At 38.7% G+C, this 23,641-nt stretch overlaps 1 protein-coding gene across 8 annotated transcripts in view; it reads left to right on the forward strand.

Moving 5' to 3' along the window:
• The window catches only part of caskin1 (CASK interacting protein 1), a 117,973-nt gene that overhangs the window by 68,527 nt on the left and 25,805 nt on the right, over positions 1–23,641 (forward strand). For 2 of the 8 annotated variants that reach the window (XM_058652863.1, XM_058652865.1), the window contains exons 5-17: positions 881–976; positions 1,077–1,207; positions 5,407–5,515; positions 7,966–8,074; positions 9,511–9,605; positions 10,195–10,312; positions 13,204–13,449; positions 17,221–17,325; positions 18,111–18,229; positions 18,890–18,971; positions 19,361–19,473; positions 21,688–21,798; positions 23,155–23,256. In XM_058652863.1, coding sequence (XP_058508846.1) covers positions 881–976; positions 1,077–1,207; positions 5,407–5,515; positions 7,966–8,074; positions 9,511–9,605; positions 10,195–10,312; positions 13,204–13,449; positions 17,221–17,325; positions 18,111–18,229; positions 18,890–18,971; positions 19,361–19,473; positions 21,688–21,798; positions 23,155–23,256 — 1,536 coding nt within the window. The remainder of the gene's footprint in view (positions 1–880; positions 977–1,076; positions 1,208–5,406; positions 5,516–7,965; positions 8,075–9,510; positions 9,606–10,194; positions 10,313–13,203; positions 13,450–17,220; positions 17,326–18,110; positions 18,230–18,889; positions 18,972–19,360; positions 19,474–21,687; positions 21,799–23,154; positions 23,257–23,641) is intronic. The other 6 variants (XM_058652864.1, XM_058652868.1, XM_058652867.1 and 3 more) reach the window with 6 other exon arrangements.

The raw sequence follows: 23,641 nt of genomic DNA on the forward strand, positions 1-23,641 counted from the left end.
GCAACGTCGGGCGTTCAAGGTCTCAAAGACTGAAGATCCGCGTTTTAATGAACCGTTGCTTACATGGGCTAATAAACCACAGCTGGGATTCTAACCCACACTTACTGTGGAAAATGAAATATAAAACAGACTAAAATAATAACATTACATTACAGCAATGAGACAAACAAATGTTATTTTAAATTTGTTTTATAGTGCAGTGTTTTTTCTAAATAATAAAATAAACCTTTTTGTTTTTCTTCATTTTAAATGAAATACTAACATGCAGTAAATTGTAAATAACTGCCAGATGTTGAAAGCTATTCTGGAAATATGGACAAAAATACTTTTTCTGTCCAGACGGACATTCTGAGGCTTAGGTGTTAAAGGGTTAAACTGTAAAAGTCTATTTTATTTTATTTCATCCCTTGTGTCTTGTTTTTTTAAGAGAAATGAATAATTCAAGTGTTTGAAGGAGAAAAACAGCAGTAGACCGGACTGATAGAGAAACAGTGGTAGATTGTTGGTTGTTAAGAGACTAACATTCTGGGATGCTGCCTCTGTTTGTATCAGTGTGACAGATAACTCAAGGCGATCGCTCCATCTCTGCTGATACTGACACATTTAGACTGCTCATCTTTTTCTCTTCTGTTTTACTTTTTTATTCCTGCCGCCTGCTAGACGTCGAGAACACCGTCAACAGACGCTGGATTATTATGCTGAAAGATTATTATTGATTCATTGATCAATAACACCAAAAACGATCACACTAGTCCGAGCCTACTGAACCTTGAAATTACAACATTTTTATTTAGGAGTCATAATGTCTCTGCTGACGGCAGAACAGTTGCGTGTTTGTAATAACTGTGTGGTTTACCCTCCCTCATGTTTCTTTCTGCAGTCTGAGATGTTGCTGCAGCATCAGTCCAACCCGTGCATCGTGGATAACGCAGGGAAAACCCCCCTGGACCTGGCCTGTGAGTTCGGCAGAGTCGGGGTAAGAACCTGTGCTTTTAGTCTTAATGAGAAGAAGCAACCAAAGACAATATACTAGAATAATAAATCTCTGTGTGTGTGTGTGTGTGTGTGTGTGTCAGGTGGTCCAGTTGCTGTTGTCCAGTAACATGTGTGCTGCTTTGCTGGAGCCCAAAAAAGGAGACACTACTGACCCCAATGGGACGTCTCCGCTCCACCTGGCTGCCAAGAATGGACACATAGACATTATCAGGTATACGGTCAAACTCTGAGTGAGGACACATCATAGACATATTACCCTAACTTACCTAACATAAACCTTAACCCTCAAACCAAGTCTTAACCCTGAAAAAGCCCTTTTAAAGATGTGGGACTTGACAGAATGTCCCCACGAAGACATAAACACTTCTTTGAGTAGCATCCAGCTGCAGCCCCGGAGAACAACACCCTGGCGTACGGAAGTTATGTTTTCTTTTAAAAACGTTGTTTACACACCGAAACAGAGAATTCTGCCAGAAAACTCAAAGAAGAAGAAGAAGAAGAAACAAAGAGAAAACTAGAAACTATAGCTAGGCCTATATGACGGAAGAAAGAAGGAACTTTTGCTGTTTGAAGCGAAACATCAACCAATTCATAAACAATAGTAAATCAGCACTCATGATACGTTTAATTACAATAAATCATATTTTATTAAAATTTTAAGCTACACAGAACCTTCAACATCTTAAAAAATGGTTACTGACATCATAACTTTACAATAAAGGTTTTTATTTTTTATAGTTTGAACAGTAATTACTGTTGTATTTGTCTAAATAAAGTAAAAAAACAAAACAATAAAATCTAAAATAACTTCCGTCACACATGAGTACTTCTGTCACGCAAGGGTGTTGTTCTCCAGGGCTGCAGCTGGATACTATTGTTGTTGTTGTTGTTGTTGTTGTTCTTCTTCTTCTTCTTCTCTTACGGCGGTCAGCCCCCAGCTCAATGGCGCTTACTGCCCCACATTAGGGGGTAACAGCTGTACGTGTAATAACGTAGACCCAACTAATCGATTATTAAATGAGTTGCCTATTATTTTAAAAGTCCATTTCAGTGGATTAGTTGTTGCCGCCCCAGCGCTAACGATGGTGCCTAAAGCCCCGGGACTGAGAGCTGAAGCCGATATAAATCATAGGAACGGACAGGGTTTTTTTTGTGTACTGTAGGTTTTGAAACCTTTTCCTGGGCTGACTCATAAAACTGATATATATAACACAACAGAGAACAATATGACCGAGTACACTGAGGTAATAACACTCAGTGAGGGCTGAAGCATCACTCACACACACTCTGTGTATGCATTTCGGAGGCGGCCACATCCTCCTCCGCTCCGTCACACCAAATGTCAAATCCTAATTTCCTCTTATCGCAGATGGGGCTCCAATTTTTATGGATTTGCAAAATAACGTCACACAAGTAGCTGCTATTGTCGCGGTGATGTCGGCATTACTGGAGAATATAAACACACACTACAAGCTCCGTTTACCACTCTTATCATGTGTGTGCATGTGATGGCACTCGCAGACGTTTGCTTCAGAGGCAAAGAGAGAGAGGGAGGGAGGGAGATGAGAGAAGACTGTAACTAAGGGAAGATAAGAGTGGGGTGCAATAATCAAGAGAGAGACAGTGAGAGATAGAGTATAAAGCCCATCAGAGTTGACAGAGTGTGCCTCTGTAGAGGTGACACTGATATATGATGCTCAGCAGCCTGTGGATGACGCACACTCACAAAAACACTCGAAACACTCACACTCATTCAAAATAAAGGAATATTTTATATTTATTGTGACAATCTTAACCCACAAATGTTTAACCAATGTTGAACCTTAGCAGTTTAGAGGTGTCAAACTCAACACCAACACTTGATATCGCAACCTATATATGTAGTATATATATGTATATTATGTATATACTGTATATATAATAATAAGACCTTTGGTTGCATTATTAAATGTATTGCATTCAACATAAAATGATATATACATATATGTATAATCATATTCAGTGCTGAACACATTTATTAGACCACCTGTCATAAATACAAGAAAAATGTGCTTTATTATTTTTGTAAAACAGCACATTTGAACATTTCTAATTACAATTGAAGCATTGAAAATGTGTTTTTGTTTAAAGAAATTCTTCTACATACTGGTGTATTAATAACCATTACTGAAACATAAACAAATGATTTTGATAATTACCAATGCTCTTGATTTAGGGCATTTTTTGTCGTTTTGGTCTAATACATTTGTTAAGCACTGTTTATGTTTTTATTATGGATTATACATCATTCCATATAAAAAAAACAAAAAAAAACCCACTTAGGATGTATCGTCATCACTCGTCCTTATTGCCACGCAATCATACACAGGAGTGATGACGTCACACTAACTGATAGAATACTCAGTATGAGTTTATTGGTCTGATTTACTGAAGGTCAAATCATGGGATCTGATCTCAGAAAAGGAGAAATGTAAAATCCAACAGAGCCCAAACGATCCCATAAATACGACATAAATACTTAACTTAACTTAATGAACAGACCATAAACAAAAAGCAGCAATAACATTTTAGCGGAGTCATGTTCTGGGCTGTTTATCTCCTCTTCATGGGAGCAGAATATTTGGAGAATTACAGTATGTTTTTGAATGAAATGTTGTTAATGCAGCAACAACAGCATGTTTTTTAACGATGTAAAATGATTGTAGATAGTCAAGTTTGTAGTATTAGTATGGGTCATGAAAGAAAAGTGTCATCAAGCCATCTTTACGTTCATAATATGCATCAATGCTGTGAAGAGATTATTTTAAAGCGCCGTCATCGCAACAAAGGTCACCTCAGCACAACAAGACTCATAAACAGTGTTTACTCCAAAGCTATTACCACAGAGACAATACTGTGCTATGTCATATTTATCACTATGACTCCCTATTTATTAGTTTAATCTGTGCAATAATTCTATTTAATGTAACTATATTTTATACTATGTATACATATATATATGTATATATATATATATATATATATATATATATATATATACATGTGTATATATATATATATATATATATATATATATATATATATATACACATATATAATCGATTATCAAAATAGTTGACGTTTAAGTCAGTAATTGTTTCAGCTCTACTGAATTTAATTGTATGCAAAGTAATAGAACACGACCTAGTGCCACTATCCAATATGAATATTTAAAGACACTGCAGTTATTAGATAAAGATCAAATGCATGTGTTAAAACAGCATTATGATGAAAAGGTGAAAAAGTAAGCTTCCCTCTCTGACTGAGCACCAGCTTCACATCACTAAATGATGGAAATCTGCAGGACTATAATAATTCAGTAGCCCCCAAAAATCTTGCTCCTCACATCTTCATGCAAAAATGATAAGTTTGCACCAAGTGTGAATCGTCGCAATATTTGTCAAAATACTTCTTTTACTGTATTGTGCCGCTCTAGTATGCGTCATGTACTGACAATAAAGCAGTCTCATCATAAAGTGAACACTGGGAAAGTGTCACATTTATGTATCACGTCCTCTGTGCTTTGCTGTCCAGCATCAGGACTGCACGGACTCTTTGAACCTGATTCCATTTCACTGTGAAGGCGCACGCTGTGTCCGTGGCAGCACTCGAGCTTTTCAAAAACCGTGTTACATCCTTTTGTAGACGAAATGCCTGGAAGCAATTTCATTATCGAGGCCTGCAATGATCAAATGTGTGTTAATCCACAGATGAAAAAAGTCCCCATAAATGCAGCATTTATTACTGTATGAGCGGTCTTTGCCAAACTCCTCAGTGCACGGGAAATTACAGCACCTCTTTTTTAAATGAAGCTGTGTTTTTTTTTTTTTTTTACAGTTTATAAGATGAATAAGTGTAGGAGGAATAAAGAGGCTTTGGGCTCAGAGACATAATGACGATGCAGGAGTGAGAAACGGTCGCACTCTGAGTCTGATAATCCTGATTAGAGTTGTAAAAAGGATACTGAAATACTAATAGTAAGACATTTGATACGCATTTGCAGCCGAATCGATATCAACAGTGACATCTTCTGTGACATTAACACAGTCCTACATTTCTTCTAAAATCCCAGATTGAAGCTGAAGAAAATACAAATACTGCAGATTAATACCAATAAAATATAGTTGTTTTCCCCCTAATTTGTAGTTGTTTTTTATGTTTGTCCATTCAATCAAGTCACCAGAAGAACAGAAAAGATACACTTACAGTTAAATGACACTGTTACTGTCAGTTGTTATTGATGTTGTTTGATTTGTTTAAGTTTGACTCTTAAAAAAAAGCTGGTTTCTCTTCGTCTTCTCCTCCTCATCTCCTCATCTCCTCACTCACACTCTCTCCTCTCTCTCCTCTGCTTAATGCGTCTGCTGCCAGACTCTTGATCCAGGCAGGTATCGACATCAACAGACAGACCAAAGCTGGCACTGCCCTGCATGAAGCTGCTCTCTGTGGCAAGACTGAGGCAGTGAGACTCCTGCTGGAAGTAAGTGGAACTGCACTGAAAAACAACACACACTCAGCACTCATCTAATGGCAATGAGTTCACTTAATAGGGCATTTCTCAGCTAACCATAGTGTTTCCAGCTTAATACAAACAAAATGTGTATTCTATCTGAAGTCATCCACTTTCTGTATTACAAGAAACATATCGTCATGACAACAGTACACACTCTGCAGCACCTTCACATGTTCACAATGAGAAGTATTCTGGATTTTTAAATTGTAATTTAAAAAATAAAACATTTGTCAATGAAACTGAATAAATAAATAAAATATATAAATTATTTAATAGAAAAATGTAGGGTTTTTTGAGATATTTTTGGATGGCAACAAGAAAGTCCTTAAACAGAAACAGGTGGACTTTAGAGTTGATGCACTCTTATTTTCCACACTGTCATCGTGAAGCCTAATGCATTCTATGGGATGTGACTTACAGTACGATGTTGAGGTCATGCAGGGAGATAATCCAATAGAATATATCTTATATACCATTTTTTTTCATTATCAGTGTCACAAATGTACATATTTGTGAATTGTTTCTTGTTTCTTGCCCATAAAGATGTTTAAAGCCATTATTTAACTGGTTTATTCAAGTCAGGAGCAAAACAAAATCTATTTTTAATAATTATAATTTAATTATCTGATATTTTATCACAATAATTATCAGCATCTTGTGATTTGAAACTTTTTTTATAGTAATAATGTTTTGGCCATATCACCCAGCGCTATGTTTAGGTTAATACTATTTGCCTTAAAACATCAATAAAAATAAAATGTTTATGTTATGTTTAAGTGGCAGCAGGTCATGACGTCACCTATAAGAATCTGAAATCCTGTTTTTGAAGATTCCAGACTCGCAACACCTGTAGCCAGGCTCCTCTTATACCAGCTGTCAATCACACTGGTGTCCATTTATGTGCCAGTTAATTTACTCTAAATAGGAGCATCATTCAAAAAAGTCTAATCATGTCATGTGTCATTGAAGAAGACCTGATACCAGCGATTGAGACCATGAACTCGTCAGGAAAAGGTTTCCTCACGTTATAAATGAAGTGAGAAGTAGAAGCTCAATTTCCCTTAGACTTTGATTAAAAACTGAGTCATTTGCAACCAGCAGTGTCGCCCCCTGGTGTCCATTCAATATACTTTCACTTTAAGATTGACTTTACCGAGATAAATGGTCTTTGCTAACCAGTGTTGTAATGTAATAAAGTACAAATACTTTGTTACTGTACTTAAGTACAAAATTCACATATCTGTACTTTACTTTGTTATTAATATTTCTAGCAACTTTTACTTTATTCCTTTTATACACTACATTTCCTTTAACTATCTTTGTTACTCGTTCCTGCCAAATAAAATCAGAAGAAGAAGAGTTGGTATTATGGTCTGTATTTATATAGAGCTTTTCTAGTCTTAATGAGCTGCTTTACACTGCAGTTTTCACCCATTCACACACTTCAACATGAAGTTAAGTGTCTTGCTCAAAGACATACAGGAAAGCAGAGCTGAATCCCAACCCCTCACTTTGTTAATACCTTTACCTCTAAAACTTAAGTATATTTTATGTCAGAAAATACAATAAATGTCATATACTTTAAGACTTTTACTTGTACATTTTATTATAAAAAGTGATTTCAACTTCTATCAAAGTCATTTTCTGGTAAAGATACTCAAATATCCCTTTAAGTTACTTTATACAAGATGCTAACATAGTCTTATCTTTATGAAAACATTCTTTGTGTTCACAGGGAGGCATTCAATGCATTCACTGTGTATGTCTAAGGCTTCACTGGAAAATCCCTTTATGGTCATGTGATCGGCACAAAAATAGAGCTCAACTGAAAATACAGGACGAGAAAAAAAACACACAAAAAAAAGACTGAGATGAGGCAAATTAGTGCTGTTTACACTGAAATACTGTGGGTCATATGGAAACCAGTGACACAATATGTTTTAATGACTGTGTGTGTGTGTGTGTTCCTGCATGAGAAACTAACCTAGATCAAAGGTTACGAGTCTGTACCCTGAAGCATCCTCAGACTTGAATTCATCTTTGTTCATTCACCAGATTTAAATGTGATATTGTTCTTAAGCCTCTGGCTGAAATATGGGAGACGTAGATTGTTTGTAGCAGGAGAGCCACGGGGGGAAAGAGCGAGCATGGGTTGTTTTCTGTTGCCTGAGAATGCCTAAGGCGTTTTATTATTTATTTTATGGTTTGTAAGTATTTGGATACTGTGTGCCTTTTCTCCCATGATGTGTGCCTACATGCAATAATAAGTGAAGGTACATTCATGTTATTACAAAATTGGCAAAATTAAAATAATCAGAAAATTGTAACTAATCTATTTTCCATTTCTGTTTTACAAAACATATATGAATTGATTCAAGTCAGTACACTAAAAAAAACTTTCTTTTCTTACTCTACAGAGTGGAATCAATGCCACAGTGAGGAACACTTACAGCCAGACTGCGCTGGATATCGTCTATCAGTTCACTGCAACACAAGCCAGCAGAGAGATCAAACAACTACTGAGGGGTAGGATGGATGGATGGATGCATGGATGGACAGATGGATGGACGGATGGATGGATGGATGGTTGGTTGGCAGAAAATAATAGGCAGTGTTTGAGTTATAATGTAAACTTTGTGGGGGTCTCTAATAACTGACGTCAAACTAAGGCTGAGATTAATAAACAACAGACACACACACAGCCCACTTCTTGCAAAATTGTATCATGTAGATTATAACAACAATTATTTAATTGAAATATGAAATGAGACGGTATGACAGTGACCTCTCATAGACCATATCATAGATTATGAAAAGGTATGAGATATGAAAAGGTATGACGGCACACACCATATAACATAATAGCCTAGTAAAATGTAAAAGCCACCTTCTTATTACCTTTTATGCAGATAAAATAGACCACCGTGGCACAACTGGCACAGTGGTCATAAGTCACATCGCGCGTTATCTCGGCGGGGAAGTGCAGTCATTGTCATTCACGGGCGACATTTTGTGTTCTGCTGTTAAACGTGTTTTTCTCAGCCGGTTTTATCTCGTTTATGAAAATGATACTCTTTAAACTGAAAACTGCATTATTTGTTATTAAAATATATCACAGATTTAAATATAAAACCCTCTTTATAGGAGCTCAAACTCTCCCATTGGCTCCCACGTAACTTGAAAAACCCGCGTCACTCGACCATGTAATTCAAACGTGTCCGAATGTCTGCTGCTTTTGTCACGGCAGACATTTTGACATGTTTTTGCAGGGAAATCACAGGTGTCACTGATCACATTAATAATGGCTTTGTATTATGAATGAAAGTCAGAATAGTGTGACAGTGAGCCAGCATGCGCCTGGAAACTGAGAAAACTCAGTCATTGCCATCCCATTTAATTATTTACATCTTTGCTTTTCCTACTGTGACCTGTCAAAAATGTCTGCCACAAAACAGGCCTGTAACAGAGGGGAAAAGTCAGTTTGAATGGTAGAAACTCTAATAACTAAAGAGAGAAGAGGTAGGATCAAGAAATTTGTCCAACATTTTGGAAAATGTGTTGAGGTTTGTTTGTTTTTTATTTGTTCACTGAAAGTTAGCTAGAAAGCTATGCTAAATGTGTTGCTACAGCTAGCAGCCTGTCGTCGTCTACAGATAGCATGCTAGTTTAGCGAATACCGGAAAGTACCGGAAAGAGACAGCTACCCACAATTCTGAAGCTCAAAATTAGTATCTGTGTACATATGTAGCAAAAATAGTTAGCTTTAGATTTCTTAAGCTAACATATACTGCTGAGGTAACATCAATATTTACCATAGAGTTAATGTAAATGACTCCAATAACTGTATGCATTATTCTAACAACTCCATAGTCCTGTATTTTGTCATGTAGAGAGTCTGTGTGAATTATAAATTGATGTGTTTACTATAAAGTGCGGTATAATTCACTGTCTCTGCCTCTCAGATGCATCGGCGGCTCTTCAGGTTCGGGCTCTGAAAGATTACTGCAACAACTATGACCTGACCAGCCTCAACATCAAAGCAGGGGACGTTATTACGGTAAATTGCCAATTGCCAATTGCCAATAATTATCTAATAAAGTTGTTAAGAATGATCTAAAACATAATTGGCTCTACCAACACTAGATGGGAAACATGATAACAAAGTAATCATGTTTGGGTCTAGCGGTAAATTCTGATATTTTACAGACCAAATCATTTGTCAACTAATATGCAGATGAATGAATAGTCAAAATAACATTTCCCTGCATGAAATCAGTGAAGAGAGTTACAGGTACAGGTCTTGTGGTTCCATTAGTTCCTCTCTTCTTGCAAATCCTCTTTTTAGTCCCTAGGAGGAGCTACAGGCTGTGTCCCACTGTCACACATTAACCCTGTGTATATCGTTTGCAGCCTTGCTCTGTGTTTTATGAAAATAAATGTACAATAATGAGGGGTTTCCCTCATTTTCTAAAAATGAAAAACATGTATTCACTCACTATTAGGGAAGGGCATTACAAGGAAAAAAAAAGATTATTTATTGAATATTTAAATTAGTCCATCATGAATTTGCATATGTCTCAAAATAAACTCAGTGTTCTTATTATTGAAAGAGTTTATTGGGAACTTAATAGTTATCTTCCTCACAGGTTTTGGAGCAGCACCCTGATGGACGTTGGAAAGGCTGTATCCATGACAACCGTACAGGAAACGATCGGGTGGGCTACTTCCCGTCCACCATGGTGGAAGTCATCAGCAAGCGCACAGGTGTGTTGGCATATCTATGTGTGTGTGTGTATGAGATTGTGTGGTTGAGATTAAACTTCAATCATGGGAATAAATTACAGAAGTAGCACAAAACAAAACAATGAATGAATAAATTCTTCATGTTACTGTCCGTTACATTTGAGCTGCGCTGTGGCCAACAGGCACAACACTAACCACTGCACTAGTCAGATCACAGATTTGAATCTCTAGAACTGTTAAGTTAGTCATCTCACACATTATAATAAAAACCATATCACATAATTTCATCTCTTTCTTCTCTTGTGATATGAAAGAACATGTTTGTACATCACCCAGCTGACACACATGTGTTATTGAAGGCTTCATACAAGCCTCATTTTTTCATTTATTATAATTTTGTGTTTTTTAAATTTCACATCCAGTCGAATATTTAACAGGACCTGAATGAAAACACAAATATTTTAGGAGTTTGACCTGATTTATGAATGAGTAACTGTTATGTAATGGGAACACTGATGATGATCCTTCATGCGTTTCAGCTAGAGCTACAACCACTAATCAGTGATTAATCAACTACTAAATGAATGAACTATTTTGATATTTAATTCATCTGTTTTGCATTTTTTGTTTTAAATATAAATATATATATCATTCAGCTTTTGTTGTGTCTTTGCTCTATGATACTACACTCAATATTTTTTTACTTGAGGACAAAACACCAACGACATTTGTATACTTTCTTTTATATTTTGAAGTTTGGGAAACACAGATTGACAATTGTTACCATTTGTTGATAAAATAACTTACAGATTAGTCTGTGATATACAGATGTGTAAGTTGCAGCCCTAGTTTCAGCTTTAAGAATAGTCATTCAGGCAAAGGCTATTGGGCGTGTGGGTTAAATATTTAAGTGCAGATATCAGTCAGTTAGTCGTGTTTACATCACTGCTGATCTGAGCCAAGGTGAGAATACTCACATACACGATAACTAACATGCACACTTGGTGTCATCTCTGTGTTTCATTACCTAACAGGCAAGTTGACCAGCTAATAACAAACTCTTGAAAAATCTGCCCCAATGCTTTCACCTCCGTCCTCCATCTTAGATCAACACAACACAGCTGTTAATGTATTTGGTCGAGACCCAAAGAACACGTCCATCCATCCCATTGCTGCACCACCACAGACAGTCTCAGATGTTTTAAACTGTCTATTGGTGTCTGTATCTAGGTGTAGTTGCTCTGACTGTCCATCTGTCCGTCTCTTTGTAGTAATTTGTCTACTTGTCTCTGTCTGTAAGCCTTGTCTCTCTATGATTGTCCTCTTCATCTGCTCACTCACCTCTGACTCTTACATTATCTCTTCTCATGTGGTCACCTCTTCTTGTGCACATTTTACTATACTTTTAGATAAAAGCAAAAAGAGCTGAGGTGCTGCTTCCACTCAGATTGCAGAGACACACTGATTCATTTCATTTCATGAGGACTACTGGTCCTGACAAGGTCACAGAAATCTGCAGTTAAGTTCATTTTTCAGCTTTCACAACAACAGTGTGAAACAGTGGTGTGTTGCCACCGGCTCGACTCACTTCGCCTCATCTCGGCATGGCACGGTTAAGTTGTGTTTCCACTAGTATAGTACCTGGTACCAGGTACTTTTTTTAGTACCTGCTCTGGCGAGTTTCCAAGCGAGCTGAGGCGATACTATGCGTGACGTCGCCAGACAGCTGTGCTGTGATGACTCAAACCATTTGGAGTAGGTTCTATTTTTGTAGTGGAAAACCAACCTAAACCGAGCCATGCCGTGCCGTGGCGAGAACCATAGTGGAAAAGGGCCATAAAACTACGATAACACTGTTGAGTCAGTGATCCATCACAATAGTTTTAACAATGAGAGTCTGAATCAAGCATTAGTTGAGGCAAAGTAATGTTTTTGAAAGGTTAAATAACGCAGGGAGTATAACGCACTCTCACCTTCACACATCCTACCATTTGTTAACTCTAACTTGTGTAAAAAAAGAATGGAATTTCAGTGAGATAACTCATATGGGATGGATTATTATTATTATATAAAAGATAGGAATGTGCAGCTCTGATACTCTTGGTCCACACTCTGACCTCCTTGCTTTAATTGACAAAGCCCTGAGCTCAGCACAGCAGAGAGTGGGGAAGATAATACTGTACAGCAGCAGCAGCAGCAGCAGCAGCAGCAGAAGCATCAGCGAGTGACAGCTGGCTGTCAGGCAGCAAATGAAAGAGCAGGGAAGTGACAGTCTGAACTATCTTACAGGCTGCACTCCATTTACACTGCTGTTACACTGTGGGACATGTTGTCATACATCCGATTGTCTGAGAAGACACAGCCGCCTCTTTATTATGTTTTTTTTTTGCAGTTTTATATAGGCACCACTTTACAGTGATGGCATATCCTAATGCCATCTGCATTTAATGAGTCTGTGACACAAAGAAAACTGCCAAACGCCAGTAAAATGTGGAATCACGTTATACTGTGCGTGCGTATATTACGAAGCACATGTAATATGTCGACAATATTGACTGTTTTCTCTCATAAAACAAGACAAGATTAAGAGTAAAAAGGTCACTTCAGTCCATGAGCTCCTCTCCAATTTCACCATCCATCATTTCCCTTTTCACACCATTTCATTTCAGCAATGCCCACATTTGTTTGTACTCTCCTTCTGTCCACCGTCCTCACCTCCAACATCAGCCCTTTCCCTCACTTTGATTTCTTTGTTTAAGTTTATAACTTCAGCCTTTGTTTTTAATTTATGTTTTCCCCCCTTTTCTTATGTGTAATTCTCTGTTTTGTTGTTTGATTGTTCCGTGGCGCTGGTTCACTGTTGGCTGGCTGTGTGTGTGTTTCGGTGTGTCGTCACGGTGGGTGTTATCTAGGTTTGGCCAGCACAGTCATTTGCACTCAACAGTTTCAAAAGATACCGCTGGTTCCCCCGGCGACGGTTGCCCCTGCCAACGCGGTAGTCAACGGCAACGACACCACGTTCCATCAGATCCATATCCTGCCTCCACCGCCTCCTCCTCCACCACATTCCCATCAGCCACTGCTTCCACTTTTCACTTCCTTTGGCTATAACAGGTCGCCCGTGACAACCCCACAGGGAGACACACCCACTGCCCCAGGTACACACCCCCTTTCATTATTATTATTCTTATTATTATTATTATTATTATTATTATTATTATTATTAAAACTTCATGGGATGCTTTCCTTTCCTCTGGTGTTTTTATTTATCGTCTGCCAGAATAAAAATTCATTTGGTCATGATGGTCATATTCCAATTGGTTTTGTAAATGTTGGAGGCATCCGATAAAGTTTTCTGTTATAGATCATTATTTATGTAAATTTGTGTTAATATGTGTTGCTCATACTGTATAACTTTTGTTTTTCTGTTGTTGCTGTTCTCATCACTGAGAGCCAGAGTCACATTTCAGATAGTTCTGGCCTGGTTTTGTAGCTCACTCAAAGCACATACTGAATTTAAGAGAAGAGAAATGTTTCTTAGTTACTGCCCTCACACAGTAGTACTGTATATGCGTGTATTTGACATACACAGTCACACAGTGTATGTCCTATAACATAAAGGAGGTTGTTTAAATTTAAATGTTTAAACTCTAGACTGTAGTGATTTTTGACGTGATTTTTTTAACACGTCAGCTCTTAGAAGGATAAAAAGTCAACCACGAAACACTAAAGCACATTATTTTAACATATAGAATTATCACGTGTTCTCCATTTAGATAAGTCTGTATGTAAACATTGTAAAGTCATGTTTTCATGCAGGTTTGCTTCAGCATGTATGTAAATAAAAGCGCAGCTTTTTAGGAGAGGAGAGATCATCCAAACAATAGATAAAGTACTAGTAGTAGCATCTGAGTAGTAGTAGTACTATTGTCTTGCAATTTAGCGTTATATTGATTTTAGGATATGGGAACAGAAAGAATAGATGTGCCCCAGAGTTTATTACAGTTGGTTTGTGCCTTAGTTATGTGTTTTGGTTTCCTGTTTTTTTTGTTTTACACTTATTTTTCCTTATTCCTTCCTTCCTTGTTGTGTTTTTCTTTCCCCTTTTCCTGCACATCATCACTGACCAACCATCCAACGACAACCCGTCTAGTTCCTTACACACACAAGGCCCAGTACATAACTTTCCAACCAGACAGTGTGTTTTCTGTTATGTCCTTGTCCTGTGTGTTACTGTAACATCTGATCATTTTAATACCGCTTTTAATACCAACCCTGCACTTAAACCCTCAGTCTGTTTGTACAGTATGTGTTAGTGTGGCGGACCCTCTATAGTTGTTAAGATGAAATAACATCTAAGAAGACCACTGCTTGGTCATTTTAAAGAGATGTTTGAGCGTTGAGACTTTATTTTAAGGTTAGAGTTAGAGATCATGTTTATGTTGGGGTGGGGTTAAAGTGATATGTAGTAATAGCTGAGGTAGGGTTAGTGACCAGGAAGTCCTCACAAGTACAGAAAGACAAGGGTGTGTGTGTGTGTGAGAGAGAGAGGGGGGGAGAGAGTTTGTGTGTTTTGGGGGGTTGTTAGGCTTTGGAGAGGGGAAGAAGTCAAGTTAAGTTCACTTCATTTTCATCTGAAACCAATGTCTCCTGAAACAGGAGAGCAGGTATTTTGTTCTTAACAGTCGCTGACATCATGACTTTCTTATCAGAAATACATGCTGAAATAAGGTGTTACATTAAATAATTTCTAAGTGATTAAGTGTGACGTGTCAAGTGTTATTTAAGAGACAAAATGTCACCCTGAATGTTTTTTTGGAGGTAAGGTATTTGCTGATATATTTTTTCTTCCAATGGGAACCTTAGCTCGTTATGCCATTTTGTCTCCTCCAGAAGAATAAATCACTTTTCCTATCATACGGTAAGTATTAAAATACAAATGCAGCTTCCAAATAAAGGATAATGTATGTCGGAGTACAATCCATCCTACATACACAAAATAATATTAGTCGAATTAAAAGCTGCTTTTGAAAATAAACAGAAATCACTCATTCGGGCAAGGTCAACTGGAGCGATGCAAAATGGCTACGAGAAGGCACTGTGAAGCGATATATGTGTTATCTCTAGAGCACTGTTGGTCACACCCATAAACCATTGATAATCCCTGATTATGGTTATAATGGTTTATGACACTCTCCAAATGCACTACAGCAGCCCCATTCAAGGCTTACATATATAATCACACATTAACGGATGCATTATATATGTATATGTATGTACATTATAGCATATACATGTGTATAAACACATATATTCATGTTATGGATTTATTTATGTACTGCGAGTATATAAATGTTTTCATATATCTATAGACAGTATATGCTGTATTTTCTCTGTGTGTGTGAGTATGAAAGTGTGGTGTGTAAGTGAGTTTGAAATGTAAATGCTTCTTGAGCCCAACCCCCTGCTCTCCCACTGGCCCCTCTGTCACTCTTGTGTTTTTGTGGATAACTTCAAATTAAACTAAAGATTTTATATCAACCATCAAGATTGGAACACAGTTAAGGGAGGAATATAAAGCAAATTTGTCCGTTACAATAAATTCTAGATTCTGGATTTTGGATATCTTTGTTATAAAATATATGAAAAAATTGTTAATAATAGTTAGTAATATGTACAGCTTAACCACCTGATTGAAATCTGGTCGTTAGGGTTAGGGACGGAAATCACTGTCCAGATAAAAGTAATAAATACATTGCCCAGCAATTCTGCGATAATCCATTTATTTCAACACAATTATATAATGATAAATCAAGATATCTGTCTAACTGAAGAATTAAAACTGCCCCTAAAAAGTCAAGCATGTAATCTGGACGTGTAAATCTTTCTTTCAACTTCAACGTTTCACTTCTTTGGCCATTTAACTTCTGTTTCAACTTCACATTATTCTTATTCCTGTGATAAAAGGTGATGCTGTAAATCAGATTGGTGCGGAGATCTGTTCAGAGTGACATATTTTTGTAAATAATACATAGTTGTATATATTCATTTCCCACCCCTTTATACATTAGACCAGGGCTGTCAAATTCATTTTAGTTCAGAGGCCACATACAGCGCAATTAGATCTCAAGTGGGCCGGACCAGTAAAATAATAGCATAATAACTTATAAACAACAAGAACTCCTAATTTTTCCCTTTGTTTTACAAAACATATGATGAACAACCATACATTTCTTATACAGTATATCTAGAATAGTATGCTTAATTTACGATTTACATGTGCACATTACAACTTACAGATCACAGTGGATTTATAGGATTCTTTTATAGAATTTTACATTATGATTGAATTTGTCCTGCGGGCTGGGTTGGACCCATTGGTGGGCCGGCTCTGGCCCGCGGGCCGTATGTTTGACACCCCTTTATTAGACAGTTCAAGTAAGAACACATCTTAGATGTTTATAGACGCATTGGAGGGAAAATCTGATATCAATGTGATTAAATAGTAAACTAAATCGTTTCATCTGAACAATGGATCGAATGGACACAATTATAATCGGACTTCGCCCCCCTGGACTTCCTGTCAGGTCCACTGAGTTCTTTTCTTATCTAGTTTAGCTCAGTTTGTTTTTATTGCCTACAACTTAAATGTTTAATATTACATTAGCCTCATTTATAACAAATGCCAGCAACTCACCAGTAAACACGGCAGAATGAATCTTGTACTGAAATCCACCACTTGGCCAGAAACACAACTCAACATGCTAACTTTGCATCGTGACTGTTGGCTGTAAGTAGCTAACTGTATGCTAACGCGTATATGACTATAACATTCCCCCGAAATGGCTTCTGGTAGCCAAAGGATAGCATTGACTCCTAGGCCAGTTGAAGGTCCCTGTAGTGGCTAACAGTGGTATTCTGTGTTGAAGGTTGTCGCGGTTCAGAGGCAAGTCCTCACAGCTCTCCCACCCAGTCCAGCGGGCCCCATGGAGGCTCCAACGAAGAGATCTGGGTACTGCGCAAACCCGTGGCAGGTAACTAAGCCGCGCTGCGCTGAACCCTCGACTCCTGACTCCTAAAGCTCTAACCAGGGCTCAAACAGTATCTGACATCCGTTCAAAAAAAGGCTTTTCTGACTTGGCACTAGCTTTCTAGTGTCTATTCCCTAAAGATCAGAATCCACCCATCCGTGACTTCAAGCTCAAAGATGATGCGGAGTGAAGGCTTTCAGATACTCTTTGACTTGCTCCTGACAGTCTCCCATGTCCTGCTTCTGATCCCTTCATCTATACAGTAGTTTAGCTGAACTCAGAGGCCTCAGTGTGTAGGACTGCAGCCATCTGCATTGGTCTACAGTCTGTGAGTGTGTCTGGATGTCAGTGGATGTACGGACAGAGAGGGAAAGTGAGAGAAAAGTATGTGTGTGTGTATGTGTATGGAAGGGTGAAACGGTGTGTCTTGTTTACTCCACCACAGTTTGTCCTTCAGTCGTCCAACTGTCCGTCAGTCTGTCTATCAGTCACTCTCATCCAATCACATGCTGACCAGTGCATTTCAGTGGAGAGTCACACTTTTTACCACTTTGTTTGGACGTCAGCTAAACCACTCAATGTGTGTGTGTGTGTGTGTGTGTGTGTGTGTGCGTGTGTGCGTGTCTGTATGCATCCATCTGTTTGTTGCATGTGTGTTTTTGAATGCATAAAATCTATGTTTTGTTTGGGTGGTTGCATGCAACATGCGTGTGACTGTATGTGTGAATGTTTTGTATGTGTGGTCGTGTGGCTGTGTGTGTGTGTGTGTGTGTGTGTGTGTGTTGCAGGTGGAGACCGCAGCAGTATGGGCAGTTCTGGCAGTGTCAACAGTGTGAGGTCATCGGGCAGTGGTCAGAGCGCCGCCAGTGCCGCACACATCCTACATGCACAAGCAGAAGGAGTTAAGGTATGTTGTGCATGCACGTGCACACACACTCACACACATATACGTATACATACAGTAATAATACATTTATAAATTTAAAGGTGGACCAAAAAATGGGTTTTAATTTGGGTGATACTGAGTTCTGATTATCCAATAGAGAGTGGGATTGGGAATTTCTAAAGTTAATGCACAAATAAGATTTTAATAACCTCAGCGCAGACAAAACTTCTCATGTGTGCCCCCATATGTGATCTCTGACGCCCCTCTGTGGGGGGCTTGGACCTCATTTTGGTAACCATTGGTTTACTCCATCAAGTAATTGATAAACCATTTATTCCAGAGGATCTTAATACTCGTTGCACCACTAACGAATAGTGAATGAACACTTCTGCACACCTTTACACACATGTTAAATAGTACACTTTGAATTACTACCATGCCCTTGAATTTATCATTAAAACTGCACTTGAACTCAAGTGAAAGGAGCGACACACCCACTGTGATTTATCATCATACACTGTGTAAAGCACCAAGATCCTCACTTCTTTGATTCTCCCCTCATATCAGATGAGTATCGCTGCTGTGTTGAGTGAAAAAAACGCCGATTAATTTTAATATATCAACTTTGTACAGTGTGTGTGATTACAGCTTGTTTTGTTGGTCCAATGTGTGTATTTACAGCTTCTAGCCACAGTGTTGTCCCAGTCTGCCAAAGCTAAGGAGCATCTCCTGGAGCAGTCAAAGTCTGTGGATCAGCCTGCAGGTACGACAGTGTCACATTCATAAACTCACAGTCATGATATGAAATTTGTTTCTCCAACCAAGCAGTAAGACGCAAAATCAGCTCGTCTGGTAGAGATGTCTTCTGACACACACTTGTACACACACACATACACAGATCTTGGCTGGGTTAAGAGACAGATGGCCAAGGCAGGGGCTGTAGGAGGACGTGTACAGGATGGTGATTGGTTAAGATTGTTTGTTATATCTTTGATGATTGGTTATTTGTCAAAGCAATGAAGGAGGCTGACCAGAAACCAGTTGGTGGAGAAGGGTAGAGGTCAGGTAGCATGATGAGGAAACTCATCTGTTGATCAGAGCATGTTTACAGTGATAGCGCAGCTTGAAATCGGCCAATGGTATCTCTCCCAGCAGGTTCCGCCAGCTCCTCTCGGACATCGAGCCAATCGGGTTGTCCCCTGCACGAAGCGCCGCCTTATGACGCCACAGCAACCAGGAAGGGGGAGGGTCCAGGCGAGGGGAAGGTAGGACAATCCCAAAATTCCACAGATTCTCTGTAAAGACACACAAGAAAGGAGAAAGTCACCACCATCAAAGAGTCTGTTATGTAACTGCAGCGTGATGAGAATGTAGCTCCTCAGTCACCGAAATCGCCAACACTCTCCCTCACTTGTGCATTCACACTTATAGTTGATACAAACGTACATACATACACCAAGATGACCCAGCGGTTTCTCTCGCAACTGGCCTCGTCTGTGCTGCGAGTGTTTGGATGCAGCCACGATACGGTAAGTGTGTGTGTGTGTGTGTTTGAAGGATTCTCTATGGGATCCTGTAAGAGTTTTTAAACCAGGAATCTTGTGAGTGAGTGTGTGTGAGAGAATCCTGTCCTTCTCACATCTATCTACTACCTGCTGTCCATCATTATTCACTCCTTTTAGTTGCAGCTTTTCTTCTTCCATTGCAGTATTTTCCTCTTTTGCTGAGACTCAAATCGTTGATGGGGGCACCTCAGGCAATCATAGCACGATAGCAGAGTAAAGATATCAGCTTGTGTGATATTTCATATTTGGTTGTGTGTGTGTGTGTGTGTGTGTGTGTGCGTGTGTGTGCTGGCAGGTGACTAGTACAGTGTGGGTAGACTAGCTTGACACAAGATGTGAGAAATCGGAGCTCATAGCGTAATGTACAGTGAGCTGTCATTTACTGTAGTGTGTGTGTGTTTGATGAGTTATAAATGCAGGGACCTACATTCAAATTCATATCTCATTATATAGTAATTAAAATGTTGATAAATTAAGGAGCAATGGAGCATATTTAAACAGCAGGTGGCTGTTGTCGTCGAGTGTGAGGTGCCTGTGTGTGTGTGTGTATGTGTGTGCTGTCATGTAAGCCATGTTATCATGGCCATCTGTTAGCTAGAGTCCTGGTTTCTATTCCTAATAGTTTCCCTGGGCAGGGTAAAGAGGAAAAAAGAGGGGTGGTGGGCTTTTAGGGAGAATGTGTTTCAAGGAATGTGTCTCAAGGAAATTATGCAGAAAAGGAGGAACTAATGTGAAGAGAGGTGCAGAATGGGAATGACAAAATAGACTTTTAGAGTGTGGGAGTTTGAAATGGTGTGGGATGAAGTCCTACTGTAGTTAAGCCTCGTCCTGGAGCTCCTGCTTTCATCAGCATTAGCATTTAAAGCAGGACATTGCAGAAATCATCGGCTATTTTAAGCAGGTCATACTGTTTCTCCGTGGCCTGGATGGCGTCGCATCAGCTATTGATGAATCCATCACTATAAAAACCTCCCTTGGTTCTATCAAGTGATCCTAAATCAGGATACACCAGTCAAATGTCAAGAATGTTGTAATAAACACAATGTACAAATGTCTTATAGGTAACATCGATGTAAACAGGAAACTGTAGTAACATAAGTTCATCCACTGAACCCTTTTGCACTAACTGTGGAACTAACAAAGTTTATAGGGATGCAGCTAACCCTAGAAATAACAACTCCATATTTGTAGTGTGTCAGTAGTCATAGTGTTATGTGACATTTCTCTAATTGCCCTTCTCTGATGTTCCATCTCTATAAAATACAGGGTTTTTAAATTACACATCTTCTGGTGGAGTTGACATTTACATTTGGGGAATGTTAATAAAAACTTCACATCAACCAAACCAAAATTATTCTAAAAATGTGAGAATATTTCAGGAGAGGTTTTTACTTGAGAGGACGTTTGTGACAGTGAGCTCACACGGTATGTTTCTAGTAGTTGCAACAATCTCTGTAAAGCAAAATACAATAAATAGATAGATTTAAAAAAAAAAAAAAATTAAATAAAACAATGCAAATTCTATTTTGCATTTTGTAATTTATAGAGATTATAGAGATATAGATTTTATAGAGTATCTTATAGTTGTTAATCTGTAGCACTTGCTGGAACATACCACTTGGATGGGCCTTCTTCCTTCCTAATTTAAGCCTGGTTTTCACTACATGGCCAAGCAGAGCTAACCAGGGCTAATGCTTTGACCTTATCAGCCAGCGACTCATTCATCAAAAAATGTAAACAATTCTGTCCGTAGCACAGATATAAAGAAAATACAAATGTACATGATCCAAGGAAAATAAAATCATGCTATAGTGAGTATTTAATGGCCCTGCTTGACCATGCTGAGGAAAAGTGGCTGTTGACAAAGCAGACATGGAGCCAGTGACAGCATGCCCCCTGTCTTCTCTCCCGTAGAGCTCAGAGGCCGTTGTCCAATGGCTGAGCGACTTTCAGCTGCAGGTCTACGCTCCAAACTTCGTGGGTGCTGGGTATGACTTGCCCACCATTAGTCGAATGACCCCAGAGGTAAGGCAACTGAACCCTGACTGAACTGAACCCTCAACCCCAGAGAGGTCGCAGGCACCTCCAAGGACCACAATGGCAACAAATGTGATTTGTGCTGTCCTTGATGTTTGCAAGATGCATGTTTGGAATACAATGATCAAACAAGCACAGTTCATTTCATGGCAAAATAATACGGTTTTTACATTGTGTAAATAAAAAATATTTGCAAGACTAAGGGGATTTAAAGACACCAAATAATAATAATAATGATAGACCAAATAACCAAAGCCTCCTGTTACAATGTAGCTAAAGTAATGTGACATTTCATAAAACAGCACATGTTCACTTACTTGTCAAAGGTTAGATGAGAAGAAATACCACTCACACTTGTAAGTCACATAAATATGAAGATAACACTGTCATCACACTGATTACTTGTTCTCTCTTTAGTCTTTGTGTTACGCTGTGCTACTCGAGCTGCTGCTGGTGCCGTAACATTTACTCTAGAAGTACTAGTGTGCGCTTGATATCAGACCAGAACATTCCAGTGTTGCCACTGAAAATGTACATTTCCTTATTACCTCAGTCTGAGGTGTTAAATCATTTCAAAAATTAAATACAGTGTTCACTTTGATCTACGGTGCCCCTAAAGGGACATGGGGGGAAAAAAATTAAAATGAAACGTTTTTGGTGCACCAGAAAGTATCTTGTGCGCATGAGAAACATTTTATTTTTTAATTTTTTCCCCATGTCCCTTTAGGGGCTCCGTATGGATCTAATGGCTCTCAAAACCTTGTGATAAAATCATAAAACAGTATATGCAATGAACCCTTGCTCTGGAACAAGCGTTGTGTGTGTGTGAGAGAGGGAGAGATGAGAGTTGAATGTTCATGTTTTGTCTTTAAAGGTGTGTTTGTGTGTTTCCACCACTACCAAATAATTACACAATCTAAAATAATCACGCATTGACAGGATGATGTGCTGATTTGTTTTGAAGATTTGAATTTAAGTGATAAGATGGAGAATCGAGGTGAATGACTTCCCGTCGGTGCTTCCTTTTCACTCAGGCAATTTATTTTGCTCTCATTGCTTTTCTGCACTTCTTTTGATTTTGAGACATTTACATTGCTTCTCTTTTCTCCTCAACTGGCAAAAACTTTCATTAGATCTCCTGCTGTCTCTTGTGTGTGTGTGTATGTGTGTGTGTGTGTGTGTGTGTGCGCGCACGTGAGTGTGTGTTTGTGAGGACATGAGAGAGAAACTGCTGGTGTACTGGAAAATTGAAGGTTCATTGTGGAGAACAAGCCTGCTCATGCCACTACTGCATCTACAAAAATATGGGTGTATTTGTTCATTTGTGTATGTGTGTGTGTGTAGGATCTGACGGCCATTGGAATAACTAAACCAGGTCACCGAAAGAAAATGACATCTGAGATAAACAAGATGAGTGTGACTGAGTGGCTGCCTGATCAGAAACCTGTGAGTAAGACCCAAGAGCACACACACACACACACACACACACACACACTATACTTTAAATTAATAGTTCAGGTTGTATGAGGTACTTCAGTGTCCACTAAGAAAAGGCGAGATAAAGTGATGAACATATTCTTTATACAGTATATCAGAGATTTATTTTCAGGGAACCCTTTAAGTTGAAAAAAAATATGCTTTTCCTTGCGTCACCGCTGGCAGCCATGTTTTCAGTGAGAACGAGCATATGCAGGTGCTGAAGAGTATCCACAGCTATGGCAGCATTGGCTTGTTTCCACCAAGCGGTGTAGTTTGGTTCATTTCAGTACGTTTCACAATTATTAGTGCCTGCTCTAGGGAGTTCTGACTAAAATGCATTGCAGCGCAAGCA

Source organism: Solea solea, chromosome 16 (assembly GCF_958295425.1).
Source record: "Solea solea chromosome 16, fSolSol10.1, whole genome shotgun sequence".
Lineage (NCBI taxonomy): Eukaryota > Metazoa > Chordata > Actinopteri > Pleuronectiformes > Soleidae > Solea > Solea solea.